The following is a 14009-nucleotide window of genomic DNA, read 5'->3' as shown; positions in this document are numbered from 1 at the left end:
AAATTCAATAGAACCAATCCAACATGACCCAAAAAGAGTCAACAACATATGGAGTCTCTTTATGAGTTTTTGTAACAAAGATGAACACACCTCCAATAAAAACTACAAAAGTATTATTTGAGTAATATACTCTAATATTTAAATATTTTAATGTTTTTTTCGTTTTTAATCACTATTTTTTATAGACATTTCTATATTCTTGGATTCATATTCACTATTAATATTATTATTATTATTATTATTATTTTCAGTATTATTAGGATTAAAATATTCTATTGTTATTGTAATGGATTTCTAATTAATTAAATTTTTTCATTTTATTAGTAAATTTGAATGTTTTTTAATAATAACAGATTCAATGAATCAAACATACAGGTTCTTGTAAAATAACTTCGTTTTTTCTTTTTGGTTGTGCCATACATTGATTTGTAGTTAGATACATAAGGTATATTGAGAAAACCGTCATACATATTCCTAGTAAACAACCAATAACAATGTAAAGATTTACAAATAACTGGGATGACATTCTTAGAAAATGGTATACACTATTTTATTTATTATCATCAAAATTATATTATCGTTTTTCTTTGGTATTTATATACATAAAAATGGAAAAAAATCTACAGGAACTAAAGAATTAGTTTTAGAAAGAATTAAATTGTTATCGCTCCAACTTATTAATAATCATATTTATCAAATTCGAATCACTATTCTAAATGGAATAATTGAAATTGTCCGATGCATCACTATACATGAAAATCAAATTTTAAATGGAATTATATTTTTATGTTCAGTCTGTTGGAAAACAACAATTTAAAAAATAGATATTGATAATAACATTGTTACTCATGTCCCCACTAATAATAGTAAACCATATTATTTCTACATAAAATAGATTTGATCAACCAGATATTTGTATTTACCGGGTTTGGATAAAATTATTTTTTCTTACATTGTGTTGAATTTTAATTTGATTTGATTTGATTTATTTTCTATTTAATTCAAGTGTGTTGTTAGAATACTTTTATATTTTGGGTTTGTATTGGTGGTGTGTTTTCTTTTGAGAGAATATATTAGTCCACCACAATACAGAAAATCAAAAAATAAGGTCAGAAAAAAATAATTATTCACTATCAGAATCTATATATGATTAATCTTATTTTTACGAAATTTTCAAAATATATGTATTATTACTTTCATTCAATGTATGTCTGAAGTTCAAAGATTTATTTTGTCTCAGAGAAATTAAAAAAAATGTATTAAAAAATGAGGATTTTATAATCTTTGAACTACTTAAATTCTTTATTTAACTATTTATTAGAGATCTTTGAAGGTTATGCTTCTTAACTACCAAAAGATGTAAGATACAAATAGTTCTTTTTTATGATTATAGCTAATAAAATAATTTAAATGGAATATTGATCAAAAAAAAATTAGAACTTTCTATTTTATAAATTAAATTGTCAATTTATAGGTGTTTATTTGTTTATTTGTTTTTTTGTTTTTTTTATTTATTTTTTCTCCAAGATTGATTAAAGTTTACTAAAGATATGTTTAAATTTTTATTTATGTATAATTAAGAAAAATTCTTTATCTGCTAATTTGAAGTTGATTGTTTAATTTTTAAATTCTTTGAGCAAAGTGTTTGTTGTTTTTAATATTTAAATTATTTTGTTTTATTTATTTAATGTTCTACTTTTTGTTTCTTTTCAACTTCGTTGGTTGGTGTAGGAACAGCAGAGGAAGGTGTTGATGTTGGACCGGTTGAAATTGAGATGGATTCGCCACCACTCATCATGTCTTCAAGTCTTCTCTTTGACTTGGTGGCGGCATTGTTCTCTTCGGCTGGAGCAGTTGTTGTTGTTGTTGTGGAATTGGTGCTTGTTTGCTTAACGGGTGAACTTCCAGTTGGATCAAGAGTCAACTTCTTAGTGGCCTTACCAACTGTACCCAAACGTTTGACTTCAGTACCAGGTGCAACAGTCTGGTCACTGGCTGATGTTGAAATTGTAATTTCAGTCGGCGCATTTTCCAACTCCTTTGGTACTGGTTCCTTTGATGTATCGATTGGTACTACTTCATCCAACTATATAACAATTATTATTATTATTAGTATTATTAATAAGTTAACAAATAATAAATATTATTGTTTTTTTATAACCTACCTTTAATTGTAATTCAAACATAACGTTCTTTAAATCTTGAATATCGTCAATTGGAGGTTCCGGCATATTTTGGAGACGTTCCAATGATTTAGAAAGAATATCGGTTGCTCTTCTGTATGCATCCTCTGCCAACTTTGATTCATTCTTTATTTGATAAACTAAACCAATATAATATAAACTGTTTATAATATTTTGTTAATATTCGCTTTCCAATTCATAAAAGAAATAAAATAGTACATACACTTCAGCTTGTGTTCTTTCATTCTCTTTATCATTCTTCTTTCTTAATTCCAAAGCATATTCATATTCTTTCAAAGCATCATCAAGATTTTCTGTATTATTATGAATTTTAATAAACAAAGTTAGTTAGTATTATTAAACTTTTAAAGTGGAGATTATGAAATCATACCCAATTCAACTAAAACATCAGCAATTAACATATGAATATCGGATAACTCTTTGTATCTGTTGGTTCCATTGTCTGCTTGATCCTTCTCGTAGATGAGACGGGCCAACTCTATGACCTCCCAAGACAACTCCAAAGTTTCAGCATCAGATTGAGCCTGTTGTTTCAATGCAGTGATTCTTGGATCGTCTTCATTCTCATTATTATTATTATTGGATGTGGTAGCTGCTGCTGTTGTTGTAGTTCCTTCTTCTTCTTCTTCCTCTTCGTCGTCATCCTCCTCAAGATGTGGTTTATCATCTATACTATCTTCTTTAGGAAGCACAGTCTTTGTCTTTGACTTTGCCGCTGACTTTGTTGTCTCTGTTTCACTCTCACTGCTTTGCTCTTGCTCCTGCTCTTGATCCTGTAGCTTTGAACCCAAAACATCAGATTCATTAGTCTTGTATGAGAACAACAATGCACGACCATATTTAACATAAACAGGTGCAACATCAATTGACATTTCTCCATGAATTTCAGTTCTTTAATATTTTGTTTTTTTTTTTAATTTTTAATTTTCATTTAATGATTAATATTAATTTTAATGTTTAGTTTATAATTTAGATATAGAGATAAGATATATATTGAATACATACAATGTACTTAAACAACTACCAAGTAATTCACAACATGAAACGAAATCACCTTCATCATATAATGATTGGGCAACAATGATTTTTCCTTTTGCATTTGCTACTTCTGTATCTCTTTGAATATTTACATTACTATTTGTAGAGGTTGTAGATGTAGTTGTAGTAGTAGTAGTAGAATCCATATTTAAAATTGATTTATATCTATAATCTATCTGTATTTATATAATGATAAATTTGATTGATATTGTATAAATTAAATATAAAATAAAAATTAAATAAAATTAAATAAATTTATTAATAAATTTAAAAATAAATAAATTACAACTAAACAGATTTAAAATAAATATAATTCTGTTAACTTCATATATATTCTTCACAATCAATTAATTTAAAATCAAAGGCGCGAAATTTGAATTTTTTCATTTTTTGATTTTTAAATAATTAAAATTAAATAAAAACGAAGTTCTGAATGCTTTTGTCGATCTGTTGATCGCTTCAATTAAACGAATAATTAATTGTTAGCTAATAATAATAATAATAAATAATATAAAATGTCAAAGAATAAAAAGATAAATAAAGAGAAGAAAGATATTATAGTTGATGACGATGATGATGATGATATTGATGAATTAATGGAAGGTTTAGAGGATGATGAAGAGTTAAATGATAAAGAAGTAGAAGAAGAAGATTTAGATCCTACCTTTAATTCACATCTATGTATGTAATATTGAATATTGTTCAGTATAAATATAAATATAATAATACAAATTAATAAAATATCATTAAAGATTCTTATATGAGAAGAGCTGTACAGAGACCACATACTAAAAAGAATGATATCTATATAACTAACAATGGTAATTTCATTTACTATGTAAAGAGAATAAAGAAATTAATGTTTATCGAAAAGTATGTATATTGATAATATACCAAAGTTAGTTAGCTATTGGATTGGTTACTAATTTATTTTTGTAAAATATAAAGTATTCAAGAAGTTAATATTCATGGATTGGGTGCAGCTATTATGTCAGCCATTAAACTTTCATTGTATTTACAGAGACGATTCGATATGGTACTCTCACCAACAACCTCCACAGAGATAATAATTGATCAATATGAGCCAAATGTAGATGTATGTATTCATTTAATCAATTTATTGATTAAACGATGACTATTAAAACATATTAACTTTCTTATCTTTTTAAAACATCATCAATTTTAGTATGTAGATCCAGTGTCTAAAACCAGACATTGTTCAGCAATACACATCAACGTTAAGAAGCCAACAACAACTACAGCCTCAACACAATAATACAACAAAACTATATATTTATTCATCGTTGTGAATCAAATATCTTCAAAGAAAGTAAGAAAGAAAGAAACAAAAAGTTAATATTTATTTATCATGATTCTTAGGTGTTGGTTTGTCAAACAACAATGACATGATATCATCTAAACATAATTTGGCATAACCACAACACACACTTATTGCCAACTTTTTTGAACATTCTGCTGCTACTTTAACAAACATTTGAATAATGTTAGTGGTGTGTGTGGTGAAAATAAATAATAATAAATATGTTCAACATTTATTAAATTTAATTAAATTAATTGTTTTTTTTTTTGTTTTAACATATTAATGTACTTTAATCAAAATAGAGTTAAAGATATTTAAATATATATAAATGAATCAAGATCTTACAACTAGAATAATCAAACAGGTTTTACAGATATGTCATCCAAAGCTTTCACCAAACTACAGGGTGCTACCACAGAACAAGGTTTTTCGTGATAGGATGGCGCGTATCGATCATATAGGTGAGAAACTCTATCACACTCAGATGTTGGTCTTGGCACAGGTATCAAAGTTTTGGTTTCATATTGTATCGCTCATGGCGGATCACATCATCATCGATCCGAGGAGATACACTTACCCTCTCTTCTCAAACTACGATGTAAAAGTACCGCAGTTTGTCAAGTCAAACATCAATAGCGATTTTTGTTTGTTTCAACCGCGCAACATTCTCAGTGCCACCGTTCATCTGACAACGTCGGGCCATTCGTCGCGTAGCTATGCACGCGACCTCGCCAAACTAGTGAAGCGCTTCTGTCCCAATGTCAAGTGTATCAACATCATCAAGGTGATTCAGACACTCCCCGAGGGGATGTTCTCCGATGTTGATGACGACCATATATTCCGAGACGTCAATTGTCTCATAGAGAAACTGCCCGAACATATCACACTCACGCTGGAAGTTCGCTACAATTTCGATATGTATATGAGCTTTCTGCATTTCCATCGACACTACAATGTTTCTCATCCGCGACTGAGCGAGATACGCCATTCGCTGTATATGTTTCCATTCTTTGAGTGTCCCGCTCAGTTTACGCGGTTCCTTCGCGATACCCAAGCGACAACGATCGATCTCGAGTATTTCGATATCAGTTTCTTTGAGTTGCAATATTTCCACTTCAACTACTCTCTGCTCTTCAGGAATAAGACGTTGCGCAACGTCACTGTGTTGTCGCTGGTCACGCTGGAGCAGCTGGTAGTGGCGCTGTCGCGTCACGCCAAGTTGGAATCACTCAATTGCAAATTTTTGCTTCATCACGCAATGCGTCTACTCTGTGAGGTCGACGATTTCAGTCGGCTCAAACGCCAGGCCGAGGCAAACAGCGGTGACGTCACCAATGATTATTTCGATACGATCGACGACTTTCGCTTCGAAAAGGAGGACGTCGACGACAATGAAGAATATGAATCGCCGATACTCAACGATATGGGATACGATGACGAGTTGCTCGATGAATGGATATTCGGATGTCCGATGGAAGATGAGCTCGGAGAGTGTATAGCTTGTGAACCCTATCTCAATATACCTCGATCTCTCAGTGAAGTAAATCCATTCGATCTTTTCGGTCTGCTTGGTCACCTGTTGAAGACAAACAAAACACTCAAGACACTCACATTGAAGATGGCGAAATGTGAATACGATACGTTCAGACAGCACTTTGAAGACCATCGAGTACACTATGAAGACGACTTTGATGAAGGTCGTTTGTTACGCGCCTACAGATTTGTAAAAGATCAATTTTCCAACTTTTTTGTATTTCAACAACACACTGACATCGTTCACTCTCTCCAATGGAAAAGACTTGATCTCGCACAGACTCTTTGAATCACTCAAGAAGAACAGCACTCTTCAGAAGCTGGCGCTCGTCAGAGATACCGTAATATCAAAGATGGCAGAACCACTCTTTGAAATGCTCAAAGTGAATCAATCGATATCGGTGCTCTCTGTATGCAAGAACCTCTGGAGTAACAGAGCAATGAGCCCTCTCGTCAACTTTTTCCGTCAAAACCAAAGAATCCGTCATCTCGACATTGGATTCGTCTTTCAACAGAGAAACCTCGAAAAGAAGGTGATGGTCTACCCAAAGGTTTCGAATCCCAAGTTGTATTCCGCATTACTCGCCAGCGATGTACTCGAAACCTTTGTGATACCAACGGAGCATATCAATCATACACACGTCCGAGAATATCGCTTGAAAACAAAGAATCTCAAGGTTCTCATTGCATCAAACATCACAACGAAAAAGCAATTTAGAATTATCGATGATTTTAGACAATCTCATATAGATATTCATATCAAAAATTGAATTAATTTATAATTTAAATAAATAAGTAAGTTTATTGTATAGTATTTCTTTCTTTCTCTCTTCAGATTATTATTATTACTATTATTTTTATGGAGATTCAGATTTAACTTCCATCTCCACTGGCTCTGGTGTAGCTTTTTCAGAGTCACCTTTCGATTTGTCTTTTTTGGAAATTTTGTTTTTGATTTTCTCTTTGGTTCTTCCGATTTCCTTTCCGGTCTTGTGAATACAACACTTCATAGGCAGTTCAATGCAGAAGAAGATAAACATGGAAATCAAGAGTGTAATGATCTTAAAGAATGTCGAGATCTTGGTTCCGGTTGGAGCAATCTGCTGGAGTACACGGAAGAAGAAGATGGTCGATGCCAACAAGACAAAGTTGTGAGTAACGTTTGTCCAGATCTTCAACTTGAAAACCGGCCATTCTCCACGTTGCTCATTGAGAATCTTCCACTTTTTGCCTGGCATCAGAGCAGTCACCCAAGCAATGATAATAGAACAACAATGGAAACCTTTGTTAAACACAATCCAAATCTGAGTGAGTGCATCAATACCCAAACCAATGGTAGAAAGTACCTGGGTAACTAAGAGATCTCTCTTTCCTTTGTCATCCAAGTCTTCTCTACCGGGATACTTGTATAAAGTAATCAAATAGGAAATTGAAGTTGCAAAATTGGTAAACAAAGTGAAAGCATAAATGAAAAAGAATAATCTTTTAAATTTACTAATACATCCACAACACCTAAAAAAAAAAGTAAAAAAGAAATTATAAATTTAAGGAGGTCAGATAAAATAGTTCAAATAAAAAAAAATAGTAAAAATGAAAAATCAGACCTAGATTTTTCATCAAAAAAAATAATTACATTTTATTTTTGTATGAAATTTATTTAATAAAACTCCTTGATATATATAAGTTTATAAATAAATTAATTGAGTGATCTATTTCAAAATAATTTTAGTCAAAACAAAACAACCTACTTTAAACCTTTTAAAGATGATCCAGAACATGCAGAGACAACAATTGTTGGTTAAAAAAAATTAAAAATAAATTTTTTGTTTTTTTATCCACCAGCATCGATCTACTTTTTTGCAAAAACCCGATTTGTTTCAATTCACTGAACAACTTTGATCAGTTTGTTTGATTAATATCCGAATTAAAAAGGTTTTTAAAGTGATTGTGTACCACTAAGGTGGGAATACATTTTGTGAATCTTTAAAAATAACTTTTGATTGGTTTTTTTTTAAAAATGATCACTGACTAAATATGAGATCCAGATGATTTGGTCTGAAACTCTGTTAGATCCTGATAGATTAGATTAATTAATTGATTGATTAATTAATTAATTATAAAAAAACACGATTCAGTGTTATGTAACACCAAATAATTGAATTCGACTAATGTAGATCTTTTTCAATTCATTTAATTCATTAAAAATTTAATTATCTATTCGATTTTTTGATTGATCGAACATTTGGTATGATATTCATTTCAACTAGTTGTTATAAATTAAATAAATAATAAATTTAATACTTAAAAATAAAATGAATAATATTTTTTTTGACTCAGTCTTTCGCATTGAGGATTTTTTTTTGATCAAAAAAATATAAAATAAAAATCCAAAAGATTAAGCTCATCAAAATTAGATATTTGTTAGTTAACGATGTTTTAACTGCCTTGAAGACCACCCATCTTTGATTGTTTTAAATTTATTTTTATTATATAATTTATTTATTATTATTTGTTTGTGTATTATGTTAGTATGTTTTATTTAATTTTAAAGTACTCTAGAATATATATATTATGTTTGTTATTATTTTTTAGTTATTTGAAAGATGTAAACAATTTAAGTATTGTTCTTGCATCTTCTTCTTCTTCTTATGAATCAATTGATGATATTATTCATCATTATGAACAACAACAATCACAATTGGAAAAATCATCTCCACCTACACCATTACCAATACAATCAAATTTCAATTTTAAAAATACCGAAATATCAGTGTCCAACTGTCAACCATTGGATTATTCGATTTTTACAGATATAAGGTGTGGTGACTTGGAGGGCAACTGGCATTTGGGATGGAATGTAAATACGAGTAATGCCATCATAACGATGCAGCCCAACTCTCCGCTGATAGTCAGTTATCAGCCATATGAAGGTTTGTCTTTGGCACTCTTCTATTCGACTGTCGTTCTTCAGTCACTGCCGATCACCTTTGCCAATCTGACGTCAACGTCTACACCTTATAACAAAATGTATCTTCAGTTTCAGGCAATGATGCCGAGGAATGAATCTAACACCGCTTATATATCGATTGCGCTTAACGATATGGAGGTAGCAAGACTCAAAGCTACTGACCCAAACCTCTCAACCACACAATACCAATTGCAATCGTTTGATTTCACACAATATGCAAATGGTGAACAGTATATTCTAACCTTTAGATTCATGGATTTTGCATTCAATATTATGGGTATATTTCTGGTTGACTATATTACAATCGTTTCATTACCATCAACAACAATAAGTAACTATCCAAATATTATTATTATTTTCTAAAAATATGTAAACTAATTTTTATTTTATTATTTAGATAATGATTTATATATATCTTTAAATGGAAGTGATATCACAGGAAATGGTAGTATTAGTTCACCATTTTGTAGTTTACAACATGCTATCAATTCTATATCATCCGGTCACAGTATCTATTTGTTGGATAACAATGTTATTACACCTGTATTAAATACAACATATGCAGTTGATACTCTTTCAAAGAGATTAACTATTCAGTCATATGGTAAGAGCAATGTATTTTCGCTAAGTTTAGATAGCCGTGTTAATCCTGTTGCAATGCTCATGGCGAGTGGGCCGAACAAAGTCACACTTTCGAATGTCAATTTTATAGATATAGTAAAGAACCCACCGGGTAAAGGTAGTCTAATTACGGTAGCACCAAACTGTAAGGTGGAAATGGATAGCTGTCAAATCACAGGTGTGAATAGTATAGTATCAAAATGGCCAGCAGTCATCACCTTTGCATCGTCAAGTCTGGTCGTTCAGAATCTAAGTTTGACAATCTCCAAAGTTGCCCCAGTTTTTATGTTTTACGGTCAGAGCGCATCATTTTACAATTCCAACTTCCGCAACATGCCATTTGCTTTTATCTTTGTTTTGGAGGGGAAGAATCTGGTGTTCACTATCGACAACTGCGTCTTTGACTCCAACTTCAACATTGTCAATGGAACGTATTTCAACGAGGTATGGATCACCAATTCATTGGTTAACAATCTACGTTCGCAACAACCCGATATCTATTCCTATGGTGAGGCGGTAATCATTAGAAATACAACATTTCAAAACAGTCAGTTGGCTATCAAATTTGAGAATGTCCAGCTGGTGCTAATCGATGGAGTTACTTTCAATTTCTTGCAAATGCTGTTCCAATCCGCTATATTACTAGCCAACAATGGTGCCACCAACATTCAGAACTCGCAATTTATCAACAGTCAAAATTCAATTAAGCCTTTCATTACGGTGTCAATGCTTGGCCAGCTTACTCTCACCAACAACACTTTCAACTACAATCAATGTCAGTTCATTTCAACACTACAAAGTACGAATATCTCAATCACCAATCTTGTGATGCAAGAAAATCAACTCGGTGTATCACTAATCCAGCTGCAGACAGCATACATTCGACTAAATAATGTCTCATTCATTGAGAATAGTGCATCGCTTATATCGGCATGGCTAACAAATATTGCTTTCGAGAATTCCAATATCCAAGATAATCAGAATTCGGGAATTTTACCAACAGGACTTATACAGCTGTATCAACCAACTTATGTTTCATTTTCTTACTTGGATTTCACAAGCAATCTAAATTTTATATTGGTTCAAATTATCAATGCAACAGAATATGCTGGAGGTCCTAACAATGTATTGCTTTCGACTTTAACATTTAACCAAAACTATATTGGTACACTCTTATACATCGAGGGCAGCAATGTCACGACAACAAACCTGCAGTTTTACAAAAACTTCATGGTGAATTACTATCCAATGTATATCGCCAACTCCTTCCTATCAATGACCGGTACTCATTTTACACAGAATTTTCAATCACTATATATTGTCTCATCGAACTTTACGATTTCTGAAACCGGTTGGGAACAGATATCGTTTGGTGACAATAAGGAATTCAGTATGATCAATATTGAAAATTCCAATGGTGAAGTCAGCAATTCATACTTTTCCGATTCCAGTCCTAGCGGTTTTCAAATAACTGATTCCACAGTGGTTTTCAATAACGTTGATTTTAGTTATCTCTATGGATTCCATTCACCACTTGGCGACTATTTAAGATCGGATGTTGTGTTTGCAAATTGTTACTTTGATCATATCTCCAGTGGTGATGTAATGATGATGATAACGTTATCGAATGTTACATTCTCCAGTGGTTCGATGTTCAATCTAAGTAGTCCGAGCAACAGTATCATGACAGCAGAAAGTTCGTCTATCACACTAAATGCTACATGGATTACAAGTACTCGAAGCAATGGAAAAGGATTCGATTTGCACGATAGTCATCTCTCTTTGATCAATACTCAATTCAAAGAAAATCAATACCTCATTGAATCGATGCTAAGTATGACGGGTGGTTCATTCGTTGGCGACAATATTCTATTTTCAGATAACCAAGGATCGTTTGAATTCTATAAGGCCAAAGTTAGCTTCGCCAACTCTTTGTATATACACAATTTTCAAGATAAACCCCTCATCCAGGCGAACAGATCCATAGTTGAGTTAGATTCAACTTCATTCCTTGACAATGGTACTCCTAATACCCAATCGCTTATCTCTACAGGTACAACTAATTTGGTCATTAATAATTGTATGTTTAACAATTATAATATTACCTCAATTTTGCCTTCGGTCATTTATTTCTATATGGGTACTCTTCAAATAGTTGGCTCCGATATGTCTGAGTTTAGTGTTGCTCAAAGTTTATTAGTATTAGAACAATCGGATTTCATCGATATTGACCTATCTCGATTCACTTACAACAATGGTATCTCTGGTTCATGTATTTACGCTCGTAAAAGCAAGATATCATTGACCAACTCTGACTTTGAATCAAACGCTGCCAGTATTGTGGAGTACATCAAAGATGGAGAAGTCGATAATTCGAGAATGGGAGGTGTCATGTATTTGGTGGAGAGTCATCTCTTTTCAAACGCCAACAAGTTCAACAATAATTATGCTGTTCGTGCAGGTGGTGTAATGAGATTGCAAAACTCTGTTGCATTCGTTTGGGGATCTCAGTTCAATGGTAATTTTGTGGGCTATGGTGCCGGTGCTATTTGTTTCTCCGATCAAGCATCTTGTTATCTTGGAAACTGTACTGATAATTTCAAATGCAATGACGGACCTAATGACTATGGAAACAGTTTCTCTTCAAACCTAGCTACCAATGGGTATGGAATTTATTCTGCAACTGGTCCCAAAACACTCAACATTACAATGGACGAAACTATACATCCAAATACATCGTTTACTATATTGATTGCTGAATATGATGCCTATGGCCAGGTGGTTACATTGCTACCAGAAAAAATATTTATGTATCTCACTGTCTATATGCCAAGTGGTGAAATCTGGACATACAATTCATTTCAAAATAGTTTACAAGGGTTTTTCACGGTGCAAATGACTCCTAATGAAGCAGCAAACTCAACAATTCTATTTGTTGCAACTTCAACCAACCAACTCAGTGGAACTACCAACAAGACATTGACTATATGCAACCCAGGAAGCTTTCCAAGTGTCAACGATTACTCTTGTCAGCTGTGTCCATTAGGCTCCTACGGATACGATGGAAAGACATGTATTTCCTGTAAAGACTATCAATCGAAATTGATATGTCCTGGAGGCAATGCTTTTTCTGTTTCACGAGGTTGGTGGTTACTTCCAAATGTAAATCCACCATCGTTGTATGTCTGTGATCCGAATATCTGCTATCAGAATCAACAATGTAGATTACACCAAAGAGGAACACTTTGCTCAAGCTGTGAAAGTGGATATTCAAAAGTAAAGACATTCTGTGAGGATTGCATGATTGACACAGTAAATCTGTACATGCTCTCTGGTCTCATAGTATTCCTCGTCCTTTACATCTTTTGCAACTCGATCTTCAAGTATCCATCGTCAACAGTCATTATGAATTTCCTTGTTGCAATTCAAATCATTGGTATTATCTCATACAATGTTAGATACATTTTCATCGTTCCCCTCTTTGATTTCATGGTAGACTATTGGCCAACCGCATGCTTTGTTCAACTCAATTACCTCTGGAAGTCTTTGATGTCGCTCGTCATCATGTTGATCATTGTAGCTATTTCCTCCAATATCAATATTGGTAAAGAGTTGGCCACAAAGATATTCGCCAAGTACCAAGGATTCTTTTTGGAGAGGACTCTTAAAAACAACCAGTTTTTGTACTCTGTCTTGAGCAACCTTCTCATTCTGTATACACCATTTGCCTTCCTATCAATTGGTCTTGTTTCATGCCAAAACATTGGTGGTAACTCCGTTCTAATCTTGGATGCTTCTGTCCATTGTTTTGATAAACATCATCTACCGGCTCTCATTCTCTCCATTTTCATCTTGGTATTCGTTGTTACTGGTATTCCCCTTTTCATCATATTCAAACTTTATAAGCGCGATATTATGTTCATCAAGGTCTTTTGTTTAAAATATCGTACTGCTTATTTCTGGTGGGACTTGGTTATCATCTTCAGATCACTCTGCTTTGTATTGGCAACTATCTTTACATTCAATTATCTGGATACCAAAGGACTGATGCTCTCGTCCTTCGCCGTTTTCTTTTCATGTGTCAATTGGCTCTGCAGTCCATACCGAGTAAAGAGTCACAATGATTTTGAAACTCATGTTGGACTGGTACTATGTTTAAGTTGTCTTATATTCAACAGTAGAGTACTCGATAACTCTTCACAGTTGGCTGGTATCATTATTTCAGTGGTTGCTTCTTTTTGCTTTGTATCATTGGTTTACTATATTTATGTCAATGCAAAGAGAGTCAACAAGAATCATGACTATGAAGAAATCAAATAAACTT

The 14009-nt window shown here is 32.6% G+C and overlaps 5 protein-coding genes across 5 annotated transcripts; 3 read left to right on the top strand and 2 right to left on the bottom strand.

Moving 5' to 3' along the window:
* Positions 1–165: 165 nt before the first annotated feature.
* Positions 166–526, bottom strand: PPL_07003 (uncharacterized protein; the record flags this gene model as incomplete). The annotated part of the gene is made up of 2 exons (XM_020577853.1): positions 166–294; positions 374–526. The coding sequence occupies 2 exons, from the start codon at positions 524–526 to the stop codon at positions 166–168; spliced, it is 282 nt and encodes a 93-aa protein (XP_020432301.1).
* A 1158-nt stretch (positions 527–1684) lies between these two features.
* On the bottom strand, positions 1685–3388 carry PPL_07002 (tetratricopeptide repeat protein; the record flags this gene model as incomplete). Its single annotated transcript, XM_020577852.1, has 5 exons — positions 1685–2086; positions 2166–2343; positions 2407–2497; positions 2575–3095; positions 3210–3388. The coding sequence occupies 5 exons, from the start codon at positions 3386–3388 to the stop codon at positions 1685–1687; spliced, it is 1371 nt and encodes a 456-aa protein (XP_020432300.1).
* A 369-nt stretch (positions 3389–3757) lies between these two features.
* Positions 3758–4518, top strand: drpp20 (RNase P protein subunit; the record flags this gene model as incomplete). Its single annotated transcript, XM_020577851.1, has 4 exons — positions 3758–3923; positions 3995–4115; positions 4191–4338; positions 4429–4518. 4 exons carry the CDS (start codon positions 3758–3760, stop codon positions 4516–4518), a joined length of 525 nt encoding a protein of 174 aa, XP_020432299.1.
* A 1303-nt stretch (positions 4519–5821) lies between these two features.
* PPL_07000 (uncharacterized protein) lies at positions 5822–6866 on the top strand (the record flags this gene model as incomplete). The annotated part of the gene is made up of 2 exons (XM_020577850.1): positions 5822–6313; positions 6396–6866. The coding sequence occupies 2 exons, from the start codon at positions 5822–5824 to the stop codon at positions 6864–6866; spliced, it is 963 nt and encodes a 320-aa protein (XP_020432298.1).
* Positions 6867–7134: 268 nt separating this feature from the next.
* On the top strand, positions 7135–14005 carry PPL_06999 (right-handed parallel beta-helix repeat-containing protein; the record flags this gene model as incomplete). Its single annotated transcript, XM_020577849.1, has 5 exons — positions 7135–7247; positions 8689–8953; positions 9140–9395; positions 9462–9668; positions 9783–14005. 5 exons carry the CDS (start codon positions 7135–7137, stop codon positions 14003–14005), a joined length of 5064 nt encoding a protein of 1687 aa, XP_020432297.1.
* Positions 14006–14009: the final 4 nt, after the last annotated feature.

Source organism: Heterostelium album (assembly GCF_000004825.1).
Source record: "Heterostelium album PN500 unplaced genomic scaffold PPL_scaffold6, whole genome shotgun sequence".
In the NCBI taxonomy this organism is placed as follows: Eukaryota; Evosea; class Eumycetozoa; order Acytosteliales; family Acytosteliaceae; genus Heterostelium; species Heterostelium album.
This window is presented reverse-complemented; position numbering and strand designations above follow the sequence as displayed.